The 24,404-nt window shown below is 46.0% G+C and overlaps 1 protein-coding gene across 1 annotated transcript; it reads right to left on the bottom strand.

Moving 5' to 3' along the window:
- Window positions 1–1,546: 1,546 nt before the first annotated feature.
- Window positions 1,547–24,203, bottom strand: LOC118795758 (terminal uridylyltransferase 4-like). The gene is made up of 30 exons (XM_036554474.1): window positions 24,087–24,203; window positions 22,156–22,756; window positions 20,193–20,344; window positions 19,482–19,598; window positions 16,986–17,163; window positions 16,185–16,273; window positions 15,744–15,795; window positions 15,036–15,105; window positions 14,275–14,401; window positions 13,808–13,927; window positions 13,418–13,624; window positions 13,054–13,228; window positions 12,090–12,649; window positions 11,579–11,729; window positions 11,253–11,339; window positions 10,953–11,056; window positions 10,746–10,803; window positions 10,472–10,575; window positions 10,205–10,294; window positions 9,474–9,587; window positions 7,234–7,311; window positions 6,678–6,855; window positions 6,531–6,578; window positions 5,848–5,930; window positions 5,082–5,197; window positions 4,681–4,835; window positions 3,929–4,035; window positions 3,200–3,776; window positions 2,403–2,573; window positions 1,547–1,815 (listed from the first exon to the last, which is right to left on the bottom strand). The coding sequence occupies exons 2-30, from the start codon at window positions 22,673–22,675 to the stop codon at window positions 1,730–1,732; spliced, it is 4,674 nt and encodes a 1,557-aa protein (XP_036410367.1). The 5' UTR covers window positions 22,676–22,756; window positions 24,087–24,203; the 3' UTR covers window positions 1,547–1,729.
- Between the last annotated feature and the right edge of the window lie 201 nt (window positions 24,204–24,404).

Here is a 24,404-nt window from a genome sequence, read left to right as displayed (position 1 = left end):
ATCTGCACATTGCTGCACATTGCTTCAGAATGGAGCGGTCCAAAGGTGCACTGCTTGGTTACTGTTACACAATGCTTGGTGTAAGCACAATCTTTATTTCTTCTTCTTCAGCAGCTCCTAAGAGGGTGGCATTCTATAAGCTGAAACCACTGAAACCTTGTGTTGTGTCTGCTAGTATGGTCGCCGGTTTATGCGTGTGCCCTCAAACCAGCAATGCCTTCTGTGCCTTGTGTTGAGAGACAATGCCCCTGTCCCTGTGCCAAAGGAACACCCATTTTGGAAAAGGGTGTGGGAGTTTACGGAGGTCAATCAGTAAATCTAGCCTTGTGTTGTTCTGAACACTTGTCCTGTAAAACATTACATCACCTTTTTATGAACTCTGTAGTGAAAAATCTATTGGATGTGTGCAACTGTTGTGAAACTTTATTTCTGCTGTGATTAGTCATTGCACTAGGCTACTTGGTTGCTTATATGTTGTATGTGATTTTTTTTGTTTTTAATCTAGTGAATGTTTCTGTTATCCCAACAATAAAAAAATATATATATATATGGACTGTGACATGGGTCTGGTAGTCTCCCATCCGCCACCGTACAGACAATTAAGGAAGGAATTGGTTCATGAAGGACATGAGGATGTAGAGCATAATTTAGCATTCTGGGATGCAGCTCCAGAAGCGGCTAGAGATGGCAGAGTGAGGCTTCATGAATCCCATGAGTGGTACTGCCCTGCCATGTGCTGTCAATCACTGACTGATGGCAACCAGTCAAAGCACTGTGCTCTCCACCATGAAACAGGCTGAAATCACAAACGTTAAGAGTATGCGACCCACCCGTTGTGAGGCTGGCTTCGGTGTAACGGACAGCAATAGCAGTGTGGTACAGTGGTAAGGAATGGGGCTAGAAACCCCAGTGTTGCTAGTTCGATTCCCCAGTGGACTACTGTAGTTGTACCCTTTGAAAATGTACTTACTCTAAAAGTGTAGTCCTGGTGCTCTGCAAACTAAAAAAATGTGTATTTTGTTTGGGGAATGAGATTTCTAGTAGCAATTTGAGTAAGTGCACTGGTAAGCACTGGTAAGGAGTAGGGCCCATTACTGAAAGGTTGTTGGTTCCATTTCCCAATGGGGCACAGCTGTTGTGCTCTTTGGTAACATAATCCAAATTGTCTCAATACCTACCCAGCTGCATAAAAGGATCAAAAGTAATGTAGTACAACAGAATGTTTTGTAATACAACAGAATTATCTAGAGCTATGACACAAGATATATAACTTCTAGCCTATTACAAAAAAATCATAAGTCATTGTTGCGTTTTTCTTTTTTTTTTTTTAATAGTTTTTGATTTTTCTTTAGGGACTTTTTTGAACACTACATAATAATGTGATTAGGGTGGCATGTTTTTAAAACAAACCTCTATTCAAAGCCTTTTGTCCTTCAGCAAGCAAAGTATAAGTACAGCTAATCAAAATAAAGGAATACATATTTAATCCTTCCTTTACAAATAAAAAAAAAAAAACACTTTTTGGACCCCTTCAAAAATGGGGGCATTAAAATATTTGACATTTGTATCACAAATCAATGTGATGACACAAAAAGGTAAAAACTGTACAAAAATTATACATTTATTTTAAAAAGTTGTCTTATGGCCAAATAATGTGAAGTTAAAATATATCTCCTTTATCCTGTCTGGATGAGACTTCGAACCCATGTGAGTAAAATAAGAGGCCGTCTCACTTCTTCTGTTGGATGTAGTTGAGACTGACGTGTCGACCGTGGGGGAGGAGAGGGAAATGGGCGTTATTGTGCACCACAGACCCTGGGGGGGGGCGAGAAGGAGAGCCGTGTTATTGCCTGCTCGCACTATCAAACACCAGACCACCACAAGGTTCAGTCATTGTGCGAGCATGATCTAGAGGTTATGTTACCAAAAGGTTTTGTATATTATACATACTACATTGTATATTTGAGCAATTTGTGCAATCTGCATAGCATCTGTACATATTATAATGTGATTGGAATAAAAATTATAATAATAGTATCTTAAAATGTAAACTGATGAAGTAATCGCAAGCTAAGTAAATATCCTTGGATAAGGAAGCTCACCCTAAATAGCAACAACAGCAAAAACTACAGGAAAGCCATGTTATGAGCATAAAAAGCATGGAAAATTCCGCAACCAACGTGGACCATTAACATACGCGAGTGGAAAATTCCTCAACTGATGGGGACTGATATTCTTTCAATCACTTTCACAGCACGACTCCTGCTTTTGTGACCGACCACATAAGCAGGAGATGAAGCGCTGCCTAGTAGACGACCTCTCTCTCTGTCTCTCTCTCCCTCTCTCTCTCTCTCTCTCTCTCTCTCTCGGGCAGTCGTGCAGTGGGGCTGCTGAGCGCTGACCTTGTGAGATGAAAGGCTTGCCCTGCTGAAAGCCGCCGTTTCCCTGCGGCAGAAAGCTCTGGGGCATGCGGTAGGACCAGGAGGGGGAGAGGGAGTACTGGGCGGCACTGCCGTGCTCCCAGGACAGCGAACCCTGGGTCACTTTCCCATACTGGCCTTGGTACCCCTGGTCTGTAGAGAGATGGGGAGAGAGGTTCTTCACTTCAAAGCACAGGCGAATTGCATTACTAGATGTCTTGCAGAGCATTATTCGGCCGTGTATGACAATTTGTACTCGGGAGTTATTTCCTCAGTAACACTGCTTTCGCAAAACCCCACCACAACAGCCATGCGTGAGCGACAGTGGAGTTTAGGTAGTCAGTGCAAAGTGACGAAGACTAGGTATCACCTTCCAGCCCCAAATTTAAGACGCCACTTACCTGAACACAGACGCCTGACTCAACACAGACAGAGACAGAAAATTATACAGAGCCGCGGAGCAAGCGTGTAATTTTAGCATTCTGCAAATTCAGCTTCCGGACCAGACAAATGATCTGAAATCCCAATGATTTCAGATACCTGCAGAGGGGCAGGGGACACACAAGGGCGGCCTGTGGCATCAATCTTAAGAGGGCACACGGAGGAAGAGAAAGCAAACGGGACTCTGGGATAAAAACACTAAGCGAGACAGACACACAGACTAATGGACAAAGAGACAGACGCAGTGTCGGACAGACAGACAGATGGAAAGATAGCCAGATGGACGGATAGAGACACAGATGGGACGAACAGATGGTGCGTGTGCTCCCAGTGTGTACCTGACTTCCCCAGAGTGCCGTTCCCCACCAGCGCTCCGGGGTTCATGTGGTTGTGCCAGTGTCCTTGCCCGTGCCCGTGACCGTGCCCGTGACCGTGACCGTGACCGTGCCCGTCCCGCCCCGCCGGCTGGGCGAAGATGATACTGGGGTCGTTCAGGTTCATGGGCCCGGGGCCGCCGGGTGAGGCGGAGGCACCCGCGTTCCCGTTGGAGGGGGCGGGGCGGAGGGGGAAGCTGAGGCCCGGCGGGGACGGGTGGGGCCCTGAGGAGGTGGTCTGGATGACGGGGCCGTGGATGGGCCAGGAGGCGGAGGGGAGGGGGACGGAGTGGCGCTGCGGCTGGTGGGCCGGCAGCACGCCCAGTGCCGGCAGGCCCGGGTGGTACTGGCCCGTGTGCGAGTGGGGGAAGCTGAAAAGCGGGAGCTGGACCTGGGGGTGCGGCGGCGGCGGGGCCTGCTTGTGGGGTCCCGCTGCTTTCGCCTGGGAGGTGGAGGAGGGGGAGGAGCCGGACGAGTGGGCGGAGCCCTGGCTGAAGGGCGTGGACTGCGGCGAGTAGGGCGGAGTCTGTCGCGTCTCTGACTGCAAATCAGAGAGGAATGTTGTTTTTATTCTTATTCAAGAGATAATACTGCATTTACTCTGCACCTCAGTGGAACATGCCATCCTTATTCTGTAAGTCAGGACAGAACATGGCCTTGACTACCAGATCTCGTTTTTCCCACAGCACTTACGCATTCAGAGGGCTGTCTGGTCCTTCCGGGGCGATCCTGGGCTCCTACCGCAGACTGGGGTACCGGGATGGACTGAGAGCTGACGATGGTGCGCACCATCTGAGGGACTGAATGTAAGCACCAAACCCCATGTCAACACATTTCACACCAGCTACATCACCTGACAAAACACCTTTGGATCATCAAGTTCATCGAGTTCGCAGCCATCTAAGGGTTAACCTGCTGCCTGTCCTCTTGGCACATGTCAAGTGATGACAGTGTGTCTTTTAAATATTAAGACAAGAGTAGTGTGTTAAGGTTAAGATTAAGCTTCCTAGCAAACTGTGTTAGTGTATTTAAAAAAAAGCACGAGTGGGGTGTGTGATGTGGTGAGGCCAAGGAGTCCTGAACCTCCTCAGAGTGCTTTATAAATACAACCTGTTAACAGCCTTTCTAAATATACTCAATGGAAACTCCCTTCTAATTAACCTTTAGGTTTTAGGGTTAGGTAGTAAAGTTGCCAGCGGAGAAAAAAAGGGAGTGAGGTCCTTTTATGAATGTAGACAGCCATTTTAAAACACTACATTTCCATTTAATTGAATGTAGTTAAATTGATTTAATCTATTTTGGATTATTTGTTGTGAGCAAGACTGGCCTGCTGTTAATAACTGTTACCGAGGTCTAGCTTTGATGTTTAACATGGTTGTGTTCAGCTGCACGGATGAGTATTTAGAGCCAGGACCGCAGGCGCTCAGTAGGCGGTGTCCTGGTACCTGGGCCTGCAGTGCACCTCTGCCTGAGCTGCCGGTACTCAGGGCAGTCACGGCGAACGTGGCCGGTGTCTCCGCACTGGAAGCACCGCCTCTCCCGCGGCTCGCGCTCCTCCTCCTTCAGCTCCTCCTCCTTCTCATTCTCCTTCTTCTTCATCCTGCCACACAGACGTAGGCATGCACACGAGCGCAAATCCATACACAGATGCATACAGACACAGAAACACACGCACACACACAGAGAAACATACACACAGAAACGCACAGAGTTTAGTGTTCTGAACAATACTTAAGTTACAATGACAGCGCACAGGGGTCCCCTGAAGCTGATGTTTCCCCGGTATGAGAATAAGCTCCACCCCGCACACAGTCCCCTCCGAGCTCAGCGGGAGGCGGAGGCTGACCTGCGTCTCTTGGGGCAGTCCTTCATGTAGTGGCCGATCTTTCCGCAGATCCGGCAGCAGCGGTCGTTGGGTGCCAGCTCACCGTCCGTAAGCACCTTTGAGTCAAAGAAGTAGTCCTGGAGCCCGTGAAAGAAAAAAAAAAAAACCATCTGCTTTAGTGACAGGATGTTACTAATTGCTATAAGCCATGAACCAGAGGAGTGCTGGTGTAGTGGTAAGGAACAGAGCTCACAACCCAAAGGTTGCGGGTTCAATTCCCCGATGGGAGGCACTAAATGTTGCACTCACAACTAAAGTATTTAACACAAACTGCCTCTGTAAATATTCACCTGTATAAATTGGTAATTATATAAAAGCAAAAATAAGCTAGTTGCTCTTGATAGGAGCATCTGCTGAGCAATTATATGTAACTGCTCCCTGAGGAGACTCTAGATGGCACTATTCTTTTATTACCAATGAAATGGTTTATTGACAAATACAACAGAACAACATAGCTTATCCAAACACCAATGACTCACACTCTGCGGTTTAGAACATTTTTATTTTCCCTGTACCCAAAGCACTGTACTTTTTGTAAACTGCCAGGTCGTGGCAGCAAGGTGCAAAGAACGAAACGGGTGTGATGAAAGAAGTGCTCATGTTTTAATCTGCATCGCAGTCACGGGGTGAACACAAAACCACGGCAGGCCGCGGCCTGTGTGGGGCAGGGGCTCGGGCAGGTGGGCACAGGCGGTCACGGGCGCCAGTGGGTGCGCGGATGACGTACCGCTTCCAGTCCGGGCTGAGGGTAGAAGGGGGTGCCGAACAGCTTCCTCCCGTTGATGAAGGCCTTCATGATGAAATTCGTCACTGCGGAGAACCACGCATAGTGGTTTAAAACGGCCGACCACGGCATACAGTCAAGACAGCTGTCCAAAGTGCTTAAAGTTCAGTCTAAAATAGCATATGCTAGGATTATGAAGTACATGACACAGTAGCAGGACAGTCTCAACTCTTAGTCAGGTATTAAACACAACTGCTGCTAATGTAGATGGCACACTCCATTTCGAGATGGTAATGGCCACATTATCCGTAATTCTGGCATGGCAATATATTCAATTTTCATTACATTTAGAAATTTAACAAGTTCCAATCTCCATTTCACTGTCTGGATTCTCACACTGGCCAATGCAGATACTGTAAAAGAGACATCGGCACCTTCTCCCATTACACCAATGACTAACAGGACCAACTTGGACCTGCATCATTTGAGCAAAGACTTGGCCTGACAGGATGAGACAATGCATCCAGTTCTGGACTCATTTTTAATCACTACATGAGGGGAGAAGGAATCAGATTTTTACTCAGTGTGTGTCTTTTGTAGTGTTTAAGAAACAAAAAAAAGAGGTGACACATGACCAGTCATCTACGTCAGATTATCGACGGCTGTCAAAGTTTGCTTCAACTTACTTTTGCGTGAAACTCCAGCGCCGAGGTTGTGGTTCAAGTCAAAGGGATCTGAAAAGCACGAAAGACTCTCAAGTCAACGCTCCAGTCAGACAAACTCAGGGAGGAGAGCACTGTCAGTGTTCTGGTGGAGACGAGAGGGGCCCTTACCTTCGATGGCGATGCACTTGGAGGTCCACTGCTTCTCGAAGGTGGTGAGGCGCTTCTTCTGGCGGATGCTGATGACGTGCTCCTTGAAGTCGAACTCCTCGGTGTAGAAGCGGAGGAGGCCCAGCCAGAGCTCGCCCACCGACTCGCAGTTCCTCCCCAGCTCCGGCAGGCGCCTCTTCTGAGGGGCCGGGGGTGAAAAACGCACAGATTATACACAACACAGGAGCTTCAAAAAGCTTCAATGGGAACCATTTTGGAAGACGAGCATCTATTGTTCGTTTTATTGATTTATTACTTATTTCTGTGATGTTTTCCCCCCCTGTACACATTACATACCACAGGAAAGATAAATTATTGGAACCTTTCATTATTAACTGTGGCAGGAAAAGGCAGTAAAAGGCAGGAACTGTGAGCAGCTTTTTCCAGCACAAGTAAACAAACAAGCCCATCCAGCCCACCACAGAATAACATAATAGGAGAAGCAAGATGCTGTAGTATTTTTTGTAGAAGAAGCTTCAGAAAATGGTTGAAGGGTAAGACCCAGTTACACACGTACCAGTTCCTCGATATCATCAAAGAAGAAGGCGTTCCAGCCATCGACCATCTTCTGAGGGACAGTCTTCCCGTCAAATATCTAAGGGAGATTATGTTTTTAATTGTGGCTGTTAACCAACTAAAAGCTGCATTGAAATTGAATAATAGAGTACACACATACACAATGGATAAGCTTATAGAGTCTCCAACCAGGGGGATTACTGACCAGAGTTAAAATACAATAATTTAAAAAAATAATAATAACAAAAACAAAAGCTGACTTGGCTGGCCCAGAACTGACCCAGTGCTCTTCATAGCTGAATTTACCCAAACACAAGACAACACACAGTGTGATTTTATGTGACTATCAATATTCATTAGCAACACACCAATGTAAAATTGCTATAGTCGTCCTGTAAATTTGTTCCCTATAAAATAAAAGGTACTGGTGCTATAAATTATAACTATGGTAAAATCAGTAAACTGCAGGCCCCCACAAAAAAAACACATGATCACTGCACATTTCTCTGCGAGTCAAAGAATTATCCACTCTCAGTAGACTCTGCATATAAATTCACCAGAGCAAAGTAGTAAATCTAATCTGTCCACTAGGTGGCACTACCAGTGTTAAGCTTTTTTGTCTCTTAATACCCATCCGTTCGTGCTTCAGTGCCAAAGACATTCTCTGTGCAAAATACATGGACTTTTTTCAAAATAATCTGGCACCTGGTGGAAGAAGCCCCTTAAGCAATCAAAGCGCTGCTGATCAGGCAAAAGAGTAAGAGACTGCGGTTTTGGCAGCAGCAAAAATCTGTGCGCTGCGTAACAGGGCAAACACAGCTAGGCGGGCAACGGCGCATACTTCAGTCCAGCTCCTGACAGCTGCTTGCAAACGCTAGGTAAATACTGGACTACCGCGGATCGAAATGTACACAGACGCAAACATCCCCAAATCTGATGATAACCGCGCTGAAACATTTCCTCCTGAAAGATTCAGCTGTGACCGTCACGCCTGCCAAGTGCCGGCCAAGTCAGCGCACCGAATGTTACAGCAAACGGAGAACAGCTGAAAAGTAAAGTGAACAGGAGGAAAAAAAAAAAACACTCACTCCTGAAATGTTCAATGTTAAATGTATTTTCGGTGCTTAAACTCTTCGTGTTTTCGCTGTTTGAGCCGAATACCGCGGAAACCTAATGCTGTGCAGGTTGTCGGCGTCACCAATAATTTCACATCCATGAGGGTGTCAGCAAAGCAAGTATTGCTTCCACTTCTCTGCCAAAGCCATCTCCTCATATCATAAATAAAAGCAGCGACATCTGAACTGCTTTGTGTGTGTACACGCTGTACGTCTGAGACAGCACAGATCATTTCTGATTAGGTGCTGCTGTTCTTGGCTTACATATCTGTTTCTGTCAACTTCTTCACATAGGGGACTGACTGACGCTGGCGCTGAGTACCACCTGAGCATACAACTCAAAAAAGGAAAATAAAAACCATAACTCAACCATTAAAAATGTCTTCTTGGTATCAACTGTCCTGTAACCTCGTCTCCTATGTCCCTCTTTCTCCCTGGTTCTGTGGGTCTGTATCTTGGCTCTGCGGGTCTGTATCTTGGTTCTGCATCTCTCTCTCTCCAAGGAACTGGCTGCGTATGGCATGTCTCTCTTTGATCCTCTTTCTCCATCTCCTCCCTGGTCCTGTGTGACTGATACCATTTCTGTGACTGTTCTGTTACTGTAATCCCCTCTGCAACTGCACTGACACGAGACTTCCCAACTTCAAACCACTTACCCACTGACTGGTCCTATTAAAAGGGGAATAAAGTATGTGTAACCATAAACTTTTGACCAGCAGGTACTGATTTTACCAGACTTGGAAATTTATCTCCACTTACCCATGTATGTGATCAATATGTATGAAATGATATTTTGTATAGACAGGCCCGTGGAAACATGTAGGAATCAGATTGTTGTGCTACAACAACACAACACATTATATGCTGTATTGTATATCATACAGCTAAATGTTGTATGCTCTACGTTCCAAGAGCAAAATCTCAGTTTAGACACATTTAATTTCTATCCTCTCTCACAGTGTCATAGTATTTCACAGTATTTTGACGTGTGTAACATTGACTAGTTCCTTCAACATCCATCACATAAAAACATTTGGTTCAAGTGCACTTGGAAAAGCACCAGCGGTCAGTCAGTTTAAGGCTAGCCGTTTCCATGCTAAGCTAGGGGCTGGACGGCAAGCGTTACCTCCTGCAGAACTGGGATGACTGGCGGGTTCCGCTGCTGCAGGAAGTACAGCACCATCAGGATGTAGGCGTAGGAGGACAGGCTGCCCCGCGACGCGTCCCCGATATCGCAGCGCTGTCACAGAGAACACCACAGCTCTCAAAAAAACACCTCACACCGTCACATTCCTGAAGCCTGCTTTCCGACAGCACTATCCCCGAGATGTTGTGGAAGCTACTTGGTCTTCATGATGGAATATTTGCGTAAAATTCAGTCTGACAGAGAGACCTTGCAGAAACAGGTGTATTTATTCTGGAACCATGTGAGCCACTATTGCTGGACACAGACAGGCCATTCATTGTGAAATTTTGAGGTAATTTGTTGCACCTGAACTAATTTGGGGTTGCCATAGCAAGAGTGTTTAATACTTAAACAATCCTGATGTCTCCATTTTTATTTTTAATGTTTTATTTACTTACTAGATGTACATTTCTTGTTTTCTTTTGAATGTTTGGAGTTGGGTTTTGCAAATTGGAAATGTTCGTTCTCATTTAGAATGTGTCGGGTCTAAGCTTGCAGTCATGACCAGAGTGAAAGCTCAGCAAGGGGATGGACACTGTAGAAGGCACTAAGTATGACGGTGTATATCACACATACATTATATGTATATAAGAATAACAGAACGCTGTTCTGCTTTACGTAGGAGGCAAACTAGTCTCCATGCTGATAGAAGGAAAGGGGTTTCAGCCTACCTTAGCAAACACTTTCATTGTATAACCCAGATATTGCACACGGGGGTCAATAGCAGCATATGTAGCCAGCATTCTGGTGTTGTGCTGTGCCTGTTACGAGAAGAAAGGCAGTGTTACGCTGAGCTGAAAACATTATGCATTACCATGTACTAAGAGCTGGTGAACATGCCGCTAGTCTATTCTGAAAAGAAACATATACATACATATACACATTACATACGTAAAAAAAAAGTATACATGTACAGCAGCATGAAATAAAGAACTTACCAGAGTGTTGTACAAGCTTATATCTCCTTCCAGCCCACTCTGCTTGTGTTCAAATTTGACTATAGGCACTTTAGCTGTTGTGATGGGCAGGATATTCCTTAAACCTGGGTAAAACATATGGCCACAATTACCAATTTCCATCATTTTATTCACCTGGCAGACATCCTTTTCAAGGGTTGACTTAGAGGGCATTAGGAGACAGGTGACCATTTGAAAAGCAAAAAGCAAGCAGACGAGTCAAATCCCTGACGGTAAGGTGCGGTAAATGTCTTACCTGTGTGTTTCTTTAGTACCTTGGCCAGTCCTTCTATGATTTCTTTGCAGTTGAGTTTCTGAAAGCAGACAGATGCGTTGAATTAGTTTAAGGTGAAAGGAGAAGGGGAGATTCTGGGCTTGGACAGCGGGGTTTTTCAAAATGTCCACTTCAGTGCGGGCAGCAGTTCTGCCCCACCCAGTCTGTTCATAGTGTAGGGGTGCCTACCTCTGCTGTGTCGTGTCCTTCCAGGGTCATGCAGATGTCGAGGTCACTGTCACGGAAACCAAAGCCATTCTTCGAGGAGCCAAACAGACACAGCCTTGCTTTCTCTGAACGAGACGGAGAGCAGGGACATGATTAGTGGCCATCATTACAGATGTAGAATGTGCAAGATAAAACTCAACATCAAATATCAGTGAAAAAGGTATGGCTTAGCCTGATTATAGCCTATGGAATAATGCAATTCAGAAATGGCAAACTACATGCGAAACACATTGCTACTTTGTATAATATGAAAACATGTACCGTTGTACTCCTTTCTTATAAACCTTTCCAAACTAGCCAGAATCTGTTCCCTCTTCTGCTGTTCCACTGGTAAGGGGGAGAGCTCATCTACAAAACACAGAACGGGTACAATGCATTAAAGCAGTACTTCGTAAACACTTACAATAAATATCGTTATCCACTTTCACAAATAATCATTCAAATTAATTATATATTAATAGTAATAGCTTGACTAATAATTTTAAAATCATCAATGACTGCTGAGCGAATTGAAGACAAACTCCAGTGGAGACACTAGGTGCCAAATGGCTAACCGCTAACTGCTAAATGCTAAGAGCAGCACTCACTGTAGCACAGCCTGCACAGGCCGTCCAGGATCTCGCGGAAGTGATCCGTCATGGGCGGCAGCGGCTTCAGCTCCATCTTCTTGAAGTCTTCGGGACACTCGTCCTTCAGATGACCGTCCCTTTTGCAGATGCTGCACACGACCGTGGGAGGCTGGAAGACCAAAGATATATCAAAAGAAGTGTGTCACAGGTCATGCCTTTAGAACACTATGCTGGGATTCACACAGGAGAACCAAGATTAACAGCGCATGTTTTCAGAGGACTGGGATTCATACACTGGAACCAAGAGTTACAGCTCCTTTCATTTAAGAGTACTGCTGTTTGATCAGCACATTGAAAAAAGACAATCACATAATAAATCTTCAAGTTAACAGCACAGCATACTTCACACTTTGGTTTTGTAGCCTCTCTCTATGGATGAGTGAGTATCATTACTATTAAGACTTAATCCTAATGGGATACATGAGCATTGGCTGAAAGCGAAATGTTGGATTCATATGAGAGAGGTCACCTTTCCCCCAGTGAAGATCATCCTGTCAAATATATAGTGCAGGGTCTCTGGCGCCACCTCTTCCATCTCCCGCTCCTCTTCCTCCTCATCTTCGTCCTCCTCGTCGCTCTCCTGCAGCCCGTTCTCCACCGCCTCGCCCCGCGGGGAACGGGACGGGGAGGGGGAGGCGTGTTCCCGCGGGCCGCCCCCGCTCTCGTCCCGCTCGCCTAGCAGCAGGTCCATCAGGTTGGCGGACAGGGCCCCATTGGCGTCTAAGCCCTCTTCCTTCGCGCCTCCGCCCCCGTCGTCATCCTCCTCGCTCTCTTCCTCCACGTCCTGGAGCCCCTGCTCGGCGCCTCTGCCCCCCTCCTGCTCCTTCGCCAACGAGTCCTCCTTCCCACCTCTGGCCGCCTTAGCTTTCAACTTCCCCTTCTTGCCTCTCTGGCGCCCCCTGGCGAGCCCGTCTTTGGTCTGCGGACAGGCGAAGTACTTGTAGGCGGTGCGGAAGCGCTCCTGGATGTACTCGAACACCATCTGGCTGTTGAGACTGCGTGCCACGTTCCTCTTCAGCGCAAATGGATCTGGGAGGACGGCGACAGTGGCGGACATCTCGGTCATTTGTGTCTTTCACATCAGCGAACAGGGTCATAAGTAAAAAGACATCCATAACTCATCTAAACTGGATAGTGTGCACAATGTGCTCCTGAAATTTTCTCAAATGATGTTCAGATTATACTATCCCATCACACCAAAATGCCAAATGCCTAATGATTCTGGTGTTTAAAATCAAGACTATTACCTTTAGCAGGCATGGATCTACTATTCCCAACTCAGCTCATCCATTTAAATAGTGGGATAGCAACTGTGGCAATTGTATTTTAAATACCTTGCCCAGGGGTACAACAGCAGTGGCCAACCTGGGAATTAAGCAGGTAACCTCTGAGCAATGAGCCCCGCTCCTAAACCGGTACGCCATGCTGCTCACCCTCGATGGCCAGCCTGCGGCGGGGCCAGCTCTTAGCCTCCCGGGACAGAAGCTCCCGCAGGCGGATACTGATGATGTGCTCCTCCAGGGTGAACTCCAGCGTGTAGAAGCGCAGCAGCTCCACCCACAGCTGCCCCAGGGACACGCCCTGCGCTGCGTCGTGCGTCAGGCTCGTCTGCCGAGGGAGGGGCGGGGCGGGGAGGGGCGGGACGGGGGAATGGGCAAAAACAGAGGGCGTGCGATGAGAATGTGGGAGCTTGAAGGCACTGCGAGTCTCAAAAGAATGAAAGCAGTTTCCACTTACCTTCTTCAGGGGAAGTGACAGAACAAGTACCCAGCTATCCAGCCCAACGGTGGTACTCACCAGGCCTTCTGAAGCCTTCAGCGGCTTGCCGTTCCCATCCACGGCTTCACTCTTCTTGGTGGCGGGCTTCTTCTGCTCCACCTTGGCTTTCCCTTCTCCCCTGCCCTCGTTGTTAGGAGGGGGCCGGTGCTCCCAGCCCACAAACCTGTCCATCTTCACCCCCGTCAGGTGATACTCGTCCACCTGCTTCACGTCAAAACCTTCAATCTGACAAGAAATACACAGCATATCTGCACTGACGAATCTGCATGGGCATGAGACAAATCGGCTTAGCAGTTAAAAAAAAAAGTTAACGGCCTTCACCGAGAGAGGACTTCCAAAAAGGCAACCAGAAGAGTATAGTGCGGTCCCTCTCTGGGGGAGGGCAGTGGCTGTGAGCAAGACACCTACCCATGGGCCCAGGTAAACGGGGAGAATGGGCTCCTTCCTCTGTTGCAGGAAGAAGACGACCATTAGGGCAAAGGAGTAGGAGGGAATCCCACCCTCCGCCTGACAGTCAATGTGACAGAGCTGAAAGGACAAACGTATAGGGGTCAAGGGTCACCACCAGATGTCATGCTGTGCCTCAAATGAGGCACAACAGACAAACAAAAGCTTGTGACAACAGAGGCTTTACAAATCCCAAAATGGTTGAGCTGTTATGTGTTATCAATGACTCACTGATCTGAGCCAACAATAGTGCCTTCCTGTGGAGAGCATATGGGAGCTGCAGCCACTATGGCGTTCGCAAAGCCTCTTTCCCCCCATTAATGATAACCAAATACAGCTTGTAAGGCCATGGAAGAGGGAAAAGCAGAGAGCAAAACCAGAAGAAAAGAAAACTTCACAGACAATTAGGAGGGAGGGGATTGGCCTACCTTTGCCCAGTAGCGGAAGGCCAGGACCAGGGGAACAAGCCTGGGCTCCAGCCTGGCCAAGGCTGCCAGCAGGTCGGTGGTGAGACAGGCAACATCGTTACCCGCACTCACTTTACACAGCAGACCGCTGCAGGGAGACAAAAATCAAGCCTGGTCAGCCAGCATTCGCCCAGACTGATTCTGAAAATCTGACAAGGCAAGGTATTCAGCGCTACTAACATTACTAACCACTCAGTTCAGGAACCGCTTCACACACCGCGTTTTCGTGGTGTTACAGAAGCATTTGTTACTTGTCTGAAGACTGAGTGCTCTTCCTGGTGAGTCAGGACTATAATCTGCTTTATTGCCACACTATCTGCATGCTAGTTGTTCCTGTTTTCTGTATGCATTTGTATAAAGATACGCTTGTTCTTCCTTTCTGTTTATTCTTATTTATAAGTGTTTGTATTGTTGGCCGTTTTCCCCACTGTATCATGACTACGTTTATATTGTCTTTACAGGTCCCCCTCAAAAACGAGACGCCTTTTCTCAAGGGGTTTATCCTGCTAATCAATTTCTAATAATAAAAAGCATCCACTCACAAGCACAGAGCTTTGGAGCCTCAGAACGATCATATTACAGCTCTCCAATTTAAGGTAGTGACTATCAACCGAAAACTGTGATCAATTTCCTTTTTCTTGGAAACAGACGTAACAAGTGAATGGCTTTGCTGTGACTATGAACAACAATACATTGAAAAATGATTGTTTCTTCCTACTGACCTGTTGACATCCCTACAGAACACAACAGGAACTTTGGCATGAAAATCAGACTCAACTTCTGTGTATTGAGCTGGAAAACAAAAAGGAATATAAATCAACAGAGAGACCAAGCTGAGAGGAACTGAAGATTTTACAACCATATAAAACATGGTTTCCTTTCAGTTCTGATCCAGTAATAGTGCTCCAGTGATATAATCACGTTCCTCAGCCCAATTCTGATAACATGAAAGCTTACGGATTACATTTTTCATAATTGTTTTCCTAAATCCCTAAATGAGGTATGTGTCATGTTCTTGGCATCTTGACTTTCCTGTTTTGGGAGATTTTAAGTACACAGACAAATTTTACAGTTGATATTACTAAACTTGTATGGCATTATGGCTGCTTTTCTAAGATGGAAAGGATGCTTAGCATTGTTGTGAAAAGAGTCACTACAAAAACAGCTGTTCCACTGAGTACTTGAAGTAGCAACTGTACGTGAGACTTGAACTGCCTTAGATATATGGACTGTTATTCCCAAAGCACTGCTTTTCTCTGTTGAACTGTTAAAGTCCTAGAGCTTGTACCACTCAGGTTGCAGCTCTTCTCTTAAAGCAAAGCTTTTAACGTTAGTGCCAAACAAAGAGCTCATTGTGAGATTTCACAACCTCTCTCATGACATGATCCCCCCCCCCCCCCCCCCCCCATCGGAAATGAAAGTCAACTTACAGCTGTTTTTCAAAATTTCCAAAACTTGTATCAAAACATCTGGTTGGGTCATCTGAAAAGACAACAAATATTTTTGGAACAACATCATATGCCCCACATTTTTATTTATTTCTAAAAAAAATAAATAAAGTAAATAAATAAATAATAACTGAAGATAACTGGGTCAGCCATGGAACCAACAGCTACCCCCCTGAACGCTTGTTCTGCCCCAAGAGGACTGGATGATATAGCAGATATGCTAGACAATGATTACCAATATATGCAACCAATCCATGTCCCTTCAAAGGCTCCAACTATGCCAGCATAAAGTTCAAAAAAGGTCAGCCTCTGAAATTCTGAAAAATAACCTCACTTTACGCATGGGCCGCTGTAATATTCACGTGTGTCATTTGTAAACCTAAGCACAGGAGACCACGCCTCCCGGAATCCTGCTTAACTTACGTCGGAGGGGTAAGAGACGTCGATGTTCACATCGCTGGTTTTGAAGGCAAATCTGGTGAGGCAGGAACCGTAGAGCCGCAGGGAGCAGGCTGGAAGGGAACGGCTTGGCGTTAAAAGAGCACTAAAGATATTTTGCGCTACTGATGCCAGAAACCTAGACGCTAACTTCCTCGTTACACTGGGTTTTATTCACCACAAGAAAAGCACTCCACAGAGGCCTTTTTAAACCCAGTTTGGAAATGGCACCGGTTTAACACCACCCACCACAACCAGAGCTGTTTCGTTACGAAACGTGGCGACAATTCAGTTTAACGTGAAATAAATAAGGGCAATGGGTCGTCTGGCAGCTCTCCTGCATTTTCATTCCTTTTTTCAGAGTTTTTTAAATCAATTTTTGAAATTTGCTATAAATTAGAATGCCTTGCATTCTGTAAAACATCATACTGCTTCTTGCAGCACCACTGAGGCCGAGAGAGATTTTTTCGGCTGGGAGTTTTGCGATTGCTAAATCACATTCCGCAGTGTGAAAGTCTTGTGAGATACCGTCAAGTCATTGCTACAGATGTAATCGCCAGTCATTGTCACATCCAAAACCAGGAAACTGTCAGCAGTTTTCTCTCCTGAAGAACCAGCTTCAAAACAAAAAGGGGATTTCCAGCTAAATTCTGTTGGCGTCTTATTTGTAATTGAATACGATAAAGTTCTCAGTATTCGTTGAGGCTAGCCTATCTGTAAATGCATGCGTGTGGTGTACATGGCTGGCCAGCATCCTGTTTGCTGAAAGGAACTGGACTGTGCTACCCGAGAGCTGCTGCTGGATGATCTCCTCCATCCTGCTGACGATGCCCTGCCGCACCAGGAAGTCCTCCTCCGAGATGCCCTGCGAATGGGCGGTCCTCGTCACCGAGGCGTCCACGGCCTGCAGCTGGGCCGGAGAGGGCGGGGCCAGGGCTCTCAGCTCGTTCTCCTCCTGCTTCTCCTGCAGACACGACATCGCCCGCCCGGCGCGCACGGGACAAGGGTCACCATTCAGTGCAGGACTGCAAACACAACCACCTAATTGACCCTGTGGCCCTCGTGAATGAACACTAGACATTAAAGAAAAGTATTGCTATTTTAGATAAAGGCAAAATGACAAACTAAGACAGGCTGAATGCCTGTTCTTGCCAGTGTTCTTATGACCCCCCCCCCCCCCCCCCCAAAAAAAAAAAACATCCACTATTCAAAATAAAAACTCCCCCACAGTGTCTATTCTTAAATTAACTAAAATGGCCAAAACTGTTAAGGCTACAAAAAAAATAAAAAAACATAACATGCTACCTTAGAACAAAACTAGTTCTGTGGGTTATTCTTGGTGAACAGATTTTTTCTTATCAAGAGCTAAATGCAAGCTCACGAGTGAGTGATGAGTAATGATGAGCGACAATGATGTGAAATTCTTTAGTTCTCATTCTTATTATGAGCTATCAGGATGGGCAAGGATTAATTTCGAGATCACCTACATTTTACATTAACATTTATTCATTTGGCAAATGCTTTTATCCAAAGCAACTTACAAGTGAGGCAGAGTACAACACAAGCAAAAAAACCATAAGGAGTCAACAGCATTAGAAGCACTGCATGACCACGTTTCAATGGCTGGCCTATTTGACTGTATTACAGAAACATAAAAGCAAAGTGAATTAAGCGCAACAAAAAGTACCATGCAAATCCAACCTGTGGCACATTTCAGTGTAATGCTTTATGGGTAATGCTGGTAACAGCAGATTTTAGCCATTTTAAGCATTTCTTCCTTCATACAGTAGCTGACTGTTCCAGTGCTCCTTTCACTGCTTCTCTTCACCAGGGCTGACTTCAGTGAGTGAAAACAATGCCTAGCTTTGTTTAACCCATAGTGATGTCTTCCTGCCATGTTACAGTGCTTTTAATTAGACGGACAAATTGCATTTTTCAGTCAAAAAAAAAACACTACACTGTCAATGTCTGCCTATAACATGTTAATTTTCAAGTGAAAAGATTCAGAAATATGAAACCGCTCAGCAGACAATCAGCTCGTAGGCTAGCCTACCCGCCAGGCATCACGTGTCAAGGTACCTCCGCGTGGGAACGGTCTCGCTGATTCATTAGTCTACGACACTCCACCCTTGGATTCAGTACAAGGTATCTGACTGGATACTGCCCACTTTTAGTCACTGTGAAAGTGAACCTTCACCCCCCCCCCCCCCCAACACTGTCTCTTTGTTTAATTGTCAACTTGTTAAATGACAATGAAATTGTATCCTTTAAAATGAGTTATTCTATTATTTGAACGTGTGTCCTTTGTGTTCATTTTTGCTAAAAGTGTCAGCCCACTTCTCCACAGCCACACACGATCAAGTAAGGGCAAGTAAAGGCACATGCACTGAGAAATTCAGCACTTGTGACTGGATTGGGGCTGAGAGTTTATCACTAGTAAACAATGCACCAAGGCTGAACCATTAAATTGTAGCATCTCAAACTGAAACAGGGTGACCCCCCCCCCCCCCCAGTCTGAGAAGCAAACATCCTACAATGTGCATGTGTGCAATGATTGGCTTAACTATCAACAACTTCATGCAATCCTTCAACATAAGTTTCTGCACACCTCTTATGCAGGCGCAGACAGACACTGAGGTAAATGCAATACCCTCAAGGTGAGGGTAAATCAATCAATAAATAAATGAAAAATAAATGAGCTGATATCACAGAGGAACTGGAGACTGCATTTCCATTAATGACCACAAGGGGAAACCACTTAGACTCTTCGATTCACTACCTCTCTAAATCGTGCTCTAAGCCTTAAATCCCAGGTCTCACTAATGTAGTGGCGTTTCTCCTCCTGAGAATCGTAATCTGCAAGCCGTGCATCTTGAGTGCAGGCTGAGCCCTATGGGATGAGCTTGAAACCAGCATGACTGGGGGCCCACTGAAGCAGAACAAACTGGCTTCTTTCTTCCAGAAATAGGGGTGGGTAGGTCGGCCAGGGTGTCCTCACCTCACTGATCTAAGGCACCCTGCAATCCATCAGGTGTCTGTGGGTCCCTTATATGACCATCAGCGGAGTAGCGCCCATCCTCCAATGAGCACCCTCCTGACTGTGGGGCACTGTCAAGACTTTTAGTGTGGAGAAACAACCAATGGCTGTGTGCCAGTGTATTGGTGAACTGTATTCGCCACACATGCAGTAATCAAAGCACATTATAAAAGTATAATGTGGCAATTCCAGAACAGGGTTACATGAATCGGGGAGAAAAGCATTAAAGAAACAGTTCCTCTCACCGTGATGTTCTTCTTGTGGCGCTTCTCTTTGATGTGTTTGTGAGCCCCCTGGATGTTCTCGATGTGCACAGAGCAGAGAGTGCATAGGTACTGGAAGTTGGGGTACTCCGGAGAGCGCTGCCAATTAAACCACACTCAGCATCAGCACTATGGTTCACCACTGAAAAAGGCAGTCAGCTCCATTCTCACATATGCTGATCGGCATGAAGTACCAAAGAAATTTATATGCACTACTCTAAGCATGGTAACATCATCCCGAATGAGGCCATCTGCCAAGTAAATGAATGATCATTACATCATAAATGTTCAAATAAATTTGAAATCTGGATGTGCAATCGTGGCTGTGTGTAAAAAAGTGTTGTAGAATCAAGACCTAATGGCAGTGCAGCTCTGTGCTGGACAAATGTTTAGCATTCATTTACTTTTACATCTGGGGAGGGAAAAATAAAATCAAAGGGCATAACTTCAAATGTTATGATCTCTACTGATACAATTCAAGGCAGAGGTATTCTTTAGACTACGTCTTCACGGCATTCTCCAAGGAGCATGCACACGTATACCTCAGGAAAGGTATGTGAGCAGTCAGCTCTCTGGTTATCTGTGTGTGCGCGCTCACAATCAGGTCATGATGTTTTATGACTTCTATGAAATGGACAGGTAAACAGAGAAAGATGCTGTCGGCCCACTGGCTGATGTAGCGGTGTGGTGTACCTTGACGAGCCGGTGGATGTAGTCTCTGATGAGCCGCTGCTCCGCCTGCTTCAGGCCCAGCTGCTGTTCTGAGGTCAGCGCTGCCTCGTCGATCCCCTGATCCATCCCCGCCCCCACCATCGACTCGAGCACAGGCCCTGCTGCATCCTCTCCTGCGGACCACACCCCGACACCATCAGCCACACGTGCAGACCACCTACTACCAAAACCCCGCCCGTGCTAATGCCACTCCACCCACATCCATCACTTAATCCCTACCCTCACCAATGTCACTCCACCCACCACCCAAACCCCACCCACACTAATTTCACCCTCACAACCATCCAAACTCCACCCCCCCTTGATGTCACTCCATCTATCACTCAAACTCCACCCATGTCAATGCCACCCCGCTTGCCTCTGAAACTCCCACCCCCACCTGTTGCCGGCCTGTCTTTAATCACAGGCACTCTGCAACAATCTAAGTTCATTTAATGTCAACAGGTCTGCCATATAAAGAAGATGAAGAGTACTTACACTGTATCAAAAAAAGGGGGGGGGGTGGATGGACGGACAACATTATTAATCTCACAATGACAACCATAACCATCAGTGCTATGACTAATTGGGAAATTAGGCAACACTTTCAGTGACGATATTTCAAGATAACCTCCTGCTTCCTTTTTCATTAATAGGTATTTTAATAAAAAGCTGAGGTTCTACGCTTTAAAATAAATTTCTATTGGATTTCAAAAATCCATAATCTCATTTTCAAGGAAAAGCACAAATTCTGTAGAATTGAAAAAGAAAGCCTACATCAGATAAGAAAGCAGTGATTTAGTAAGCTCAATTTTGTCTGCTTCATGTCGCTTGCAATCGGGTATACTCTGTACATATATACATATGACTAAAAGTGCTACCGGGCTGAAATTTTCTGTGGAAACAGCTGTGGTAAGGATACGGATGGATTTCTTAGCTGGTTTACTGTGTCAGCTCTAGCATACTTTAGCTTATTAATTAACATTATTAAACAAGATACACAGGATCCAACAGCAAAATATATTTGTAGCTCTGTCCAGCATCAAGTGTGAACTGAGAAACAGAGCAAATCTTTGAAAGCTTGCTAGGTAATCTGCACACTGTTTTTGATCATTTCCATGTCTCTTTTCAGGCATAAATCAAATGATCCTCTACAAGGTGAAAGAAAGGATTTGAGCCATTTCTCACTTTGGCCACCAATGTCAGCATTGTTTCCTGACAGTAAAGCTGTCTTCTTTGAGTACTGTCTTTCAAACCAGAGTAATTCTAGACAGCTGACAAGACACTGTACAGACGGAAATACTTATTTAAATCTTCTGCATCAGACAGTTTCTTGTGTGGCTAGGCAATAACCACATCCACTATCTTTCCATAGTGAAGACTTGATGCAACAATCACACCAGTAATCTAGTCAGCTCTTTAAAGAGAGAAAAAAAAACTCAGAGGGCTCAGAAAAATTACACAGTGAGCACGTGAGCAGGTAAGGTCTGAACTAAAACAGGGGCCAAAATATTCGCAGCTGATGCTATGTGATCGGATGTGGTCTGTCATTTCCTGTACAGGCTGCTGTTCATGTGACCTCACTGCATGCGCTCCTGCACCTCTGAGTACAAGCTGCCCCAGAAAACAGTGTGTGAGGAGTGACTGTCCACTGAAGACAAGGAAACTGTCAGGGAACTGTCAATTACAAGTAAATGAAACTGAAATGGGAGGGAAACCCGTTCAGGGTAAATGAAACTGAAATGGGAGGGGAAACCCATTCAGGGCAAATGAAACTGAAGTGTAAGGGAAAATATCTTCACATGTAAATGACCATGAAATGTAAAGGAAGTTGTCACTGACATGTAAATGTAACTGAAATGTAAAGAATACAGTCCCTGCATGTAAAGAAATCTGTTTCATGTGATGCAAACTTGTGAAACTGTGGCCTCCCTACTGGACGTACCAGGTGAGTCGTTCCGGTCTGCAGCAGGCTTGGCAATCCTGTTCTCCACTGCGCTGTGCGGACCGCGTTCCACTCGGGTCTTGGCTGCCGCGGCGACTGCCAGTTCCCTGTCCGTTCCAGTCTTCGCGGCAGGAGCCGTGCTGACCCCTGGGTCTCGCCCCTCAGAGGGCAGCGGGGTGTCTGGCTGCTGCTGCTGCTGCTGCTGTTGCTGCTTCCCAGCCTTGGCTTTCCCCCTATCCCCTGGGCTGGTCCTGCCGGACAGTCTGCGGGTCTTCCCTCTCCCCTGCTCCTGGGCGCCTCCCCCGGGGCTCCTGCCCGCTCCGTGGCCGCCCGGCCTCCCCGTGTCCCGGGGCTCCTCGTGCGCCGGGGCTTTGTTCTGGCCGACGCTCCTGCTCGGGGCCCTGGCGCAGTCCCTCTGAGGGGGAGCGTCTCTTTGGAGCTTTGAGGACTGGGTCTTCCCCTCTCTGCCCTCACTACTGGAGGGCTTAACCACTCTCCTGGGACTTAGGGTGTCTTCCATGGCTCTCTACGTCCCAGAACGATGATCAGCTTTTCTAGGTGTCTTTATTACCAGGAAGGAGCAGCACAGCCCACTGAGTACCTAGAGGAACACGCACTAGTAAATACACTGCTTAAAACTATCAAGCTACAGCAGAAGTCATTGAGTTTTGTTCTTATGCTCTTTTCTGGTCTAAGAATAGCAGAAGAAAACACAAAATATTAGTTTGTTACGCACTGAAAGAGGAAATCAAAATCACAACCAACATCCAGCAGAGCTCACTTGCTTGGGAGCGTCTGAAAGCACGCCGACAGCATGCTGCAATTGTATCCGCAAGTCGTCCCAACTTTTTTGCAAGCTATCCACACAAAACCCACTCGGCTTGCAAACTATATCTATCTGTTAAGCATGCAAAGTAGCTAACTGTTCGCTAGCTACAAAGGTTAAAGTTCAAAATGCTGACGCGTAGGGACGGGCTTCAATTTGAGTGGACAATCACAACACGACACAAAGGGAAGCGCTCGCAACACAATATGAATATTTTGCTTGATTGATTAAATAACTTTGCCGGCGAGCTTGTTTATTAGCTACTGAAAAACAAAAAGACTTGCCCTAATACATGCCTAATAGCCAAGTTAGCTTCCTAAATGCCCAATAAACAAAGCTGTTTACACTGACTCATGTATAGTTTTATCTATAAATATTCAGTTCGCTAGCAACATATTAGGTCAATCTAGCTCAACAGCATCGCCGACCAGATGAAACTAGCTAGACCGCTGGCAAACTTAGCCAGCCACAACGGTAGCGATACAAAGGAGAAAACCACTAGCTAGTAACAGTAGCAAGTCTCGCAACATAACTACACAACAACATGCAGTCTGCAGATTTTGCACAATAGGTCGCTAAGTTAGCACAGTTCTAAAACTAGCTAGATAGTCCAGATCATTAGTTCGCCAATTCGAGGAAAAGGGAACTTGCAAATCGAAGGTCGTTGGGGCAGCACTGCTAGCAAGCTAGCCAGCTGTAACATAACCCCAAGTTGTTGCTGTTATCTGACAAGCCAGGTCTACCCATGTTAAACATAGCTGGCTGATATCTAGCAATCAATACATCTTGTTATCTATGCTTTCCGAATTAGCCAAAACACAGATCGCTAGTTCTACGATGTAGCTCACTAGCTAGCTCACTATCTGCACAAAACAGAGAACGGCTCGCTCGTTTACTAGCTAGCTTGTTTGTAAAGTTACCCAAATAGCTAACTAGCTAACGTTAGCTAATGCTTCAGTAAACTCTAGCTCGCTAGCTAACCAGCGAGCCAGGTATCTGCATAGCCCACGCACAAAACCTCTCCTGATTACTGTTTCTGAATTTATCCTGCTTTTCCGAGAGACAGAAAGACATCGTGAAGCTTAGAAACAAGAACACACTTTACCCTCTTTTTTCCAGACTGCTCTTACTCCACCAGGCATTAAACAGTCTCCATCTTCGTGCTTTGTTTTGGTATCATATGTCCAAGGCCCTGGTAAAAACAGCAGCTACATTCGCCATGTTAGGCTGCACGCCGCACAGCATTGTGGGAAATTGGAGAGGGACAAAGCGGCAGTAATATTCTGCCACCTGATTTCAACTAAGTGCAATTGTCATAATTTTAGTCAGCTATGGCAAACTAAATTGTGGAAAATGCCGATGTTATGACAACCAGAATTCATGTGCTTTCGGTGTAGTAGAAAATGTATTTGCGTATTTTTTC

This window comes from Megalops cyprinoides, chromosome 20 (assembly GCF_013368585.1).
Source record: "Megalops cyprinoides isolate fMegCyp1 chromosome 20, fMegCyp1.pri, whole genome shotgun sequence".
NCBI lineage: Eukaryota > Metazoa > Chordata > Actinopteri > Elopiformes > Megalopidae > Megalops > Megalops cyprinoides.
The sequence above is the reverse complement of the archived record's forward strand: the minus strand, read 5'-3'. Positions and strand labels throughout refer to the sequence as shown.

Bases quoted from the DNA above. Each gene is read 5' to 3' on its own strand.
- LOC118795758 (XM_036554474.1), bottom strand. From the start codon at position 22,675: ATGGAAGACACCCTAAGTCCCAGGAGAGTGGTTAAGCCCTCCAGTAGT. The intron at 20,345-22,155 runs GTACGTCCAGTA...TGTGGTCCGCAG, and splicing joins AGACCGGAACGACTCACCTG to GAGAGGATGCAGCAGGGCCT. The intron at 2,574-3,199 runs GTACACACTGGG...ATCTCTCTACAG, and splicing joins CGGCACTCTGGGGAAGTCAG to ACCAGGGGTACCAAGGCCAG.